The sequence below is a fragment of the Morus notabilis genome, unplaced genomic scaffold, assembly GCF_000414095.1.
Source record: "Morus notabilis unplaced genomic scaffold, ASM41409v2 Scaffold1229, whole genome shotgun sequence".
In the NCBI taxonomy this organism is placed as follows: Eukaryota; Viridiplantae; Streptophyta; class Magnoliopsida; order Rosales; family Moraceae; genus Morus; species Morus notabilis.
In genome coordinates this window covers 74,281-80,246 of record NW_010362337.1, presented here as the reverse complement: position 1 = coordinate 80,246, position 5,966 = coordinate 74,281, and the positions used below count along the sequence as shown (strand labels likewise).

Below are 5,966 nucleotides of genomic sequence, written 5' to 3'. Positions count from 1 at the left end.
GTTTTCAAGGTTTATGGTCGTTTTTAGTAGTTTTCCCAAGCTCAAGGTTATTGTCCTTTCAATGTTGATTTCGTTTTTCTAGCTCTCTCTCGTTCTTCCACCTGACTCGTCTTCCCAAGTTATTGTTGTTTTTAGCTCTTAACTTGTTATCGCTTTAGTAGAAAGAAAAACTTATTAACTCTTTCTTTTAAATTAAAATAAAAGCTTGTTACGGATTTCGCAGGTTATCTTCTCTCTCTTTCTTTTTTACTGTCGTTTAACGCTTCAATGTCGCTTTCCAGACTACTTGCTGTTAATGCAAATGATGTCATTTTCCATACGTCGTCTTTTGGCATGTGTTTCCCGGACTTTTTCCAGTTCATTGTCGTTTTAATATCAATGTCATTATGCCGGTGAGGCTGGAGTTGTCCGTGGTTTTTATCATTTATAATATATATTCTTCCCCTCTCTAAGCTCCTGCTTTCCCATTTATTTTTCAGTCCCTACAAAAGAGATCCACTGACGCAATAACACACTGATAATTGCAACACCAAAATTCACCAATAAATGTAGGAACTTTTTCATTCCAAAAAATTAAAATGTAAAGGATGAACCAGAACTTTAAGACCTAAACAATGACATTGATCAATTGTGTATTAGTGCGTAAAGTGTGTCAATGTTGGGACTTCTATGAACATGTTTTTCCCTACCTAAACTACCTCTTCCCTGCGCACTAGAAAGAAACAATGCAAAACGCTGAGGGTCTTGACAACTATATAGGCGCTGTACACGTCGTTCGGAAATGTCCCGTCTGTTTACAGCGGCTGCAATGCACGACTCTTTTAGTTTGGCCACCATCGTCCTTGCGAATTTTCCTTTTCCTTGGCTCTGCAGGTGGCCTAAGAGATTTTGGCGGGTTTATAACAACCTCAGCCTCTTTATCACCTTCATTCTGAAACATCATTGACAGCTCTTTCCAAAGGGTTCTATCAGGGACAGGGTGTATTGTCTGCGAGTAGGCCTTGCGATAACTTGCCACGGTGAAACAACTTTCGGTGAAGCGATGAACATTCTGCCTACAAAAGAGGAGAGCAGTCACAGCATGAGCGCAGGGCAGCCCTGATAGCTGCCATCCACAACATGAACAACAACGAGTTCGGATATCCACCACATTCTCTCCTCCATGGGATACAACCTCGAATTTATCTTCGTCTCCTTTGGTTACTTGACAATCATGAGCGCGCTGGATTGCATCTGAAACCAGCTTTTCAGAAGAAGGAACTAGTGTGCCTGTCCACTGCATGCTCATTTCCCGACGCTCGTTGAACCAAGTCATCAGTTTCCGCCGGAGACACTCCATCATTTGAATTAAGGGGAGCCCCGAGGCTTCAAGTATCCAAGAATTCAAAGATTCGGCTGCATTAGCAGTCAAATGACCGAACCTCGTTCCCTTGAAATATGATGTGGCCCACAAGTATGGTGGAATTCTTTGAATCCAATATGCAGCTTCCGGTGAAATCGCTTCAATCTCAAGAATTTTCGCTTCGAACTCTATGACAGTAAAAGCATATGCAGCCTCCCAGAGGAGGTTGATAAGCACAGAATTGTTGAATTCTTTCTGGAAACTGTCACTGATAAAATGCATGCAGAACCCATGAAAAGCAGCTGGAAAGTTCGTCTCCACTCCATCTACAATGCCCTTTTGTCTATCAGACAAAATTGTAAGCCTTGGCATGTTTTCCACATTGATCTCAAGCAGGACATGCAGCTCCGAAAGGAACCACATCCAGTTATCATTACTCTCCTCATCGACCACCCCAAATGCCAAAGGAAACATAGCACCATCTCCATCAAAACCAGTAGCAAAAAGGATGGTTCCAAGGTACTTGCTTTTCAAAGGAGCTCGATCAAGTCCAATGAGAGGGCGGCATGCATTCAAAAAGCCGTACATGGATGCTTGGAATGAAATAAATAGGCGTTGGAAACAGTTATCAGCAGGATTTCCATATACAAGTGCAATGCTTCCGGGGTTTGTCCTTCTAATCTGGTCACAATATTGTGGTAAAAGGCGATAATCTTCCTCAAATGACCCACGTAGAGCTGCCAGGAACCGTTCCTTACCCCTCCATGCTTGTTTGTACGACAATGTGATCCCATGTACTCGGTGTATCTCTTCCAGTATATCCTTTGGTTTGCAGTCAGGATCTTCCCCCAAGCGACGTTCCACAGAATCTGCAACCCACTGGACTGAAGCTTGTTGGTGACCAAGGTGGGCAATTCCACCACAAGTGTGTTCCTCATAGATGGTCCTAATTGTGAAGGTAGGAACACCTGGAACCTTTGCAGCATGAATTCTCCAAGGGCATCCTTCACTTGCACATTTGGCAGTGAAACGAGACTTATCAGACTTAATTGTCTGTATCTCAAAGTGAAGAGCAATCGCTGCATCTCTCAACGCCCTCCGACAACTCTGGACATCGGGAAATTCTTGCCCAACAGTCAGCTGGAAATTAGTGCCCGTAATCGGGGCTCGAGATTGAAGGGCAGAGTCCCTGACAATAAGCTGGGTATGCTCAGGAGTCACATCTGACGTAGGAACAATACTCGTTTCCGGATTTTGGTCCATGGATGAAATCAAGCTTTCATGAAAATCTTGCTTCTCCACAACAACCAACGCACGACTATCCGATAAACCTGTACCGGGAGTCTCAACATTAAGAGAAAGCACTTCATCATGGTCGTTAACACCAACAACATGGTCTTCATCAGCTTCAAAACCACTATTTCCCTCCAACTCTAGGTCATTCATTTGAATATTCCGAACATGTGTATGTCGAATAGCCATTTCATTCTCGCCTATCTGCCCAGGAGCTAGTTCACGATCCTGGAAATTCATTACATCAAGCTCATTATCATAGGAATGTTCTACACCCAAATCCTGAACATGGGTCACATTTTGGTAATGTCTCAATCCCATATGTTGGTTTGGGCCCAGTGATAAATCACGCCTTTGCCGTATAATCACGTTATGATTTGCCATTACAATCTGAGCAAATTACACACCTAAACCTACAGACTTGACCGAAATTCTCCAACAGATGACAAAATAACCTGTGGAATAAAAATATATAAAAAACCACATCAACATTTTTTTTTCTTCCCCATTAAAGTATTATTGTAAAAGAAAAAAAAAATACCCCTATTCTGAACACAGTTTAAAGTAGTAATCGCAATTCGTGTCACGTATCGTATTTTGATCGTTTCTTTCTAAATTTACAGTCAATCTGAACACAACCCGTGACATGAAATTTTTTAAAAACTGTAACACGACCACTTTACGGGTTGACACGACACGAAAATGACTCGTGACACGAAATTGACCCGTGAACCCAAAATTAACACGAAAATTGTATACTTTTATTTAGTTTTTTACATATTAAAAATAACTTAAAATTCATAACACACTAAACTACAATAACATCCATTAAAATTAAACAAATAATAGTATAAGATTTTGAGTATAACTATCATAATATCACAAGTTCATAATAAAATTAAAAATATGTAATGAAAAATATATATATTTTTTAATTTTTTACGAGTTTTGTGTCGTGTTCAAGTTAGGCATGTCCAACCCAAAATTAACCTCATATTTTTTATGTCAATTTCAAGTCGACTCAATTCTAATCTAAAAATTTTTTTTCTCAACTCTAACTTACAAAATTCATATCATTTTTAAATCGAGTTATCGTATCATCACTCATATTATCGGCCATAGTTTAAAGCACAATGGGAATTACCCAAACTTGCTTTCCTTTGTAACTCTCTCCCGGTAGTAGTGAAATCACACAGAATGCAGCAGAATCACCGCGTGTTTCTCTCTGCCAAATGCATTCCCAGTATTTAGCTGACACAAGTAAAGGAAAAAAAGTATACATTAAAAAAGTATTAAGTCTTGTTTGCTTCTGCGAAACACCCACACACTTTTTAACATAAAACAATTTTTAGTTAAGTTTAGTAGGAGAATTTATACCATAATTTAAATTATGATTCATAATTTATGATAATATTTTTTTTTATAAAAAATACATGTAAATTAAAAATAATTTTAATCTCTTAATTATAATTTATCAACTAAACATCCTCTTTACAAAGTTTTGATTTGAGTTACTAATTAATTTTGACACCGTTCATTTTATTTATAAACTCGTTTAATTTATTAATTTAAATTTTTAATTTAAATTAAAATATAATTTTATATAAAATTTTTTTACTACAATCAAATTTAAATTAATAAAATAAACATAACACAAATGATTCTCCCATAAAATCAGAAAGCAGAAGAGACAATCTAAACCGAAAAAAAAAAAGAAAAAAGAAAAAAAGAATATATATATATATATATATTTAACCCCAAAAGAGTGCAGTTTACTTGCTATTCAGTTACTCTTACCTCCTCGAAAATAAAAAACAAAGGGATTTTCTAGAGTTTTCTCGGCTGCCAAACAGAACATTGAAGTGATTCCGACCCTGCGAATTGCATCAACAAACCTGGCAACAAGGTGTCAGAGACAGACGGAATCAGTCAATTAAAAGAACCCGGCGGGGGGAAGCCAAAAAAACAAGGAAGATAAGACGAAACGATAATTGGGATTTTAGACATTGAAGAAAAATCGAATAATGAAAATACTTTGAAAGCAAAAAAAGTTTTAAAAAAATACAAATTTGGCGGGGGTGGGAAAGAAGAGGAAATACCTGAAAGGAAAAGGGTAGAGAAGAAGAAGGGTGTGAAATTTTAGGGTTTTAAATTTCTTAGGGCATTCACGTCATCCCACATTTTTGTCAAATAAATAATTCCAAGATCCCAATACTACCCACTTACTCTCACTTTAATTACTGGAGGATGAATACATCGGGGATTCTCTGTTGTTTCACGCCTTGATCAATAACGTTCCTTCAATTCAATTGCCATGGCTTTCGTGTTGAAGGGCAAAATAGCATATATATATATATATTCCCTGCCGCTTCAGGCTCGGTCTTTCGGGATCCAGAGGAAAGCCTATGGACCTCGATGAAGGGTAGGAAAAAGGAGAAAGGGAAATTTGGAAAAGGGTATAATTGTCGTTTAACGGAAAATGGGGACTTATGACGATAAGGGCAATTTTATTATTCTTCCAAACATAGATGCCTTTGTAAATTCCAAACTACAATTGGGGCGCTTCTGAAATTCAAGGTATTTATTTTCTCAGAGAAAACAAAAAACAAAAAGATTGAAATTGAAAATATTAGGGGGGGTTTTTTTTTTTTTTTTCATCTAGTGTCCCCGTGTAATTTTATTTTAGTTTTATAGGCATAATCAAATTGGCATGGTAGAGATAACTCTTAAGGGAATTTCTCCGGTACTACTTTTTTAAACTATCGGTAAGTATATGGATCCATTTAGTTTGTTGATTTTAGTTTTTAATTTGAGTTAAGATATAATTTTATGTGAGTTTTTTATTGTAGTAAAAAGGTTAAATGTGACTGTTTGAAAGTTTTTTATTATAACAAAACTTAAATTTTAAACTCAAATTGATGAAATGAATGAGATTTAATACGCGTTAGATTGAAAACTAGTCCCGTACGTTCTTTAAATGTTTTTAAATGTAAGCAGTGGATTGTTTATTAAAAAATACATTATATTTTTCAATTGTCTTCTAACTTCGAACGCTGGGTTGAAAATTGAAACCAATCTAATAAGATCTACATAGAACCTAGGCGGTAGAGCAGGAAACAGGGTAGGTGAATCTAAAAATCATCTACTCGTTTGTGAAATCAAATATTTAATTTGAGTTAAAATTTAATTTTATATGAAAATTTTTAGTGTAAGAAAAAATTAAATATTATTTTTTATAAAAACATAATAAAATTTAAATTAAAAAATTTAAATCGGTGAAATAATTGAGATTTAAAACTCTCTCTCGTTTTGTCATGCTTGATTTCTTTTC

At 36.3% G+C, this 5,966-nt stretch overlaps 1 protein-coding gene across 1 annotated transcript; it reads right to left on the bottom strand.

Annotated features, from left to right (window-relative positions):
- Positions 1-638: 638 nt before the first annotated feature.
- LOC21410908 lies at positions 639-3,868 on the bottom strand. The gene is made up of 2 exons (XM_024167980.1): positions 3,780-3,868; positions 639-3,090 (listed from the first exon to the last, which is right to left on the bottom strand). Exon 2 carries the CDS (start codon positions 3,017-3,019, stop codon positions 752-754), a length of 2,268 nt encoding a protein of 755 aa, XP_024023748.1. The 5' UTR covers positions 3,020-3,090; positions 3,780-3,868; the 3' UTR covers positions 639-751.
- Positions 3,869-5,966: the final 2,098 nt, after the last annotated feature.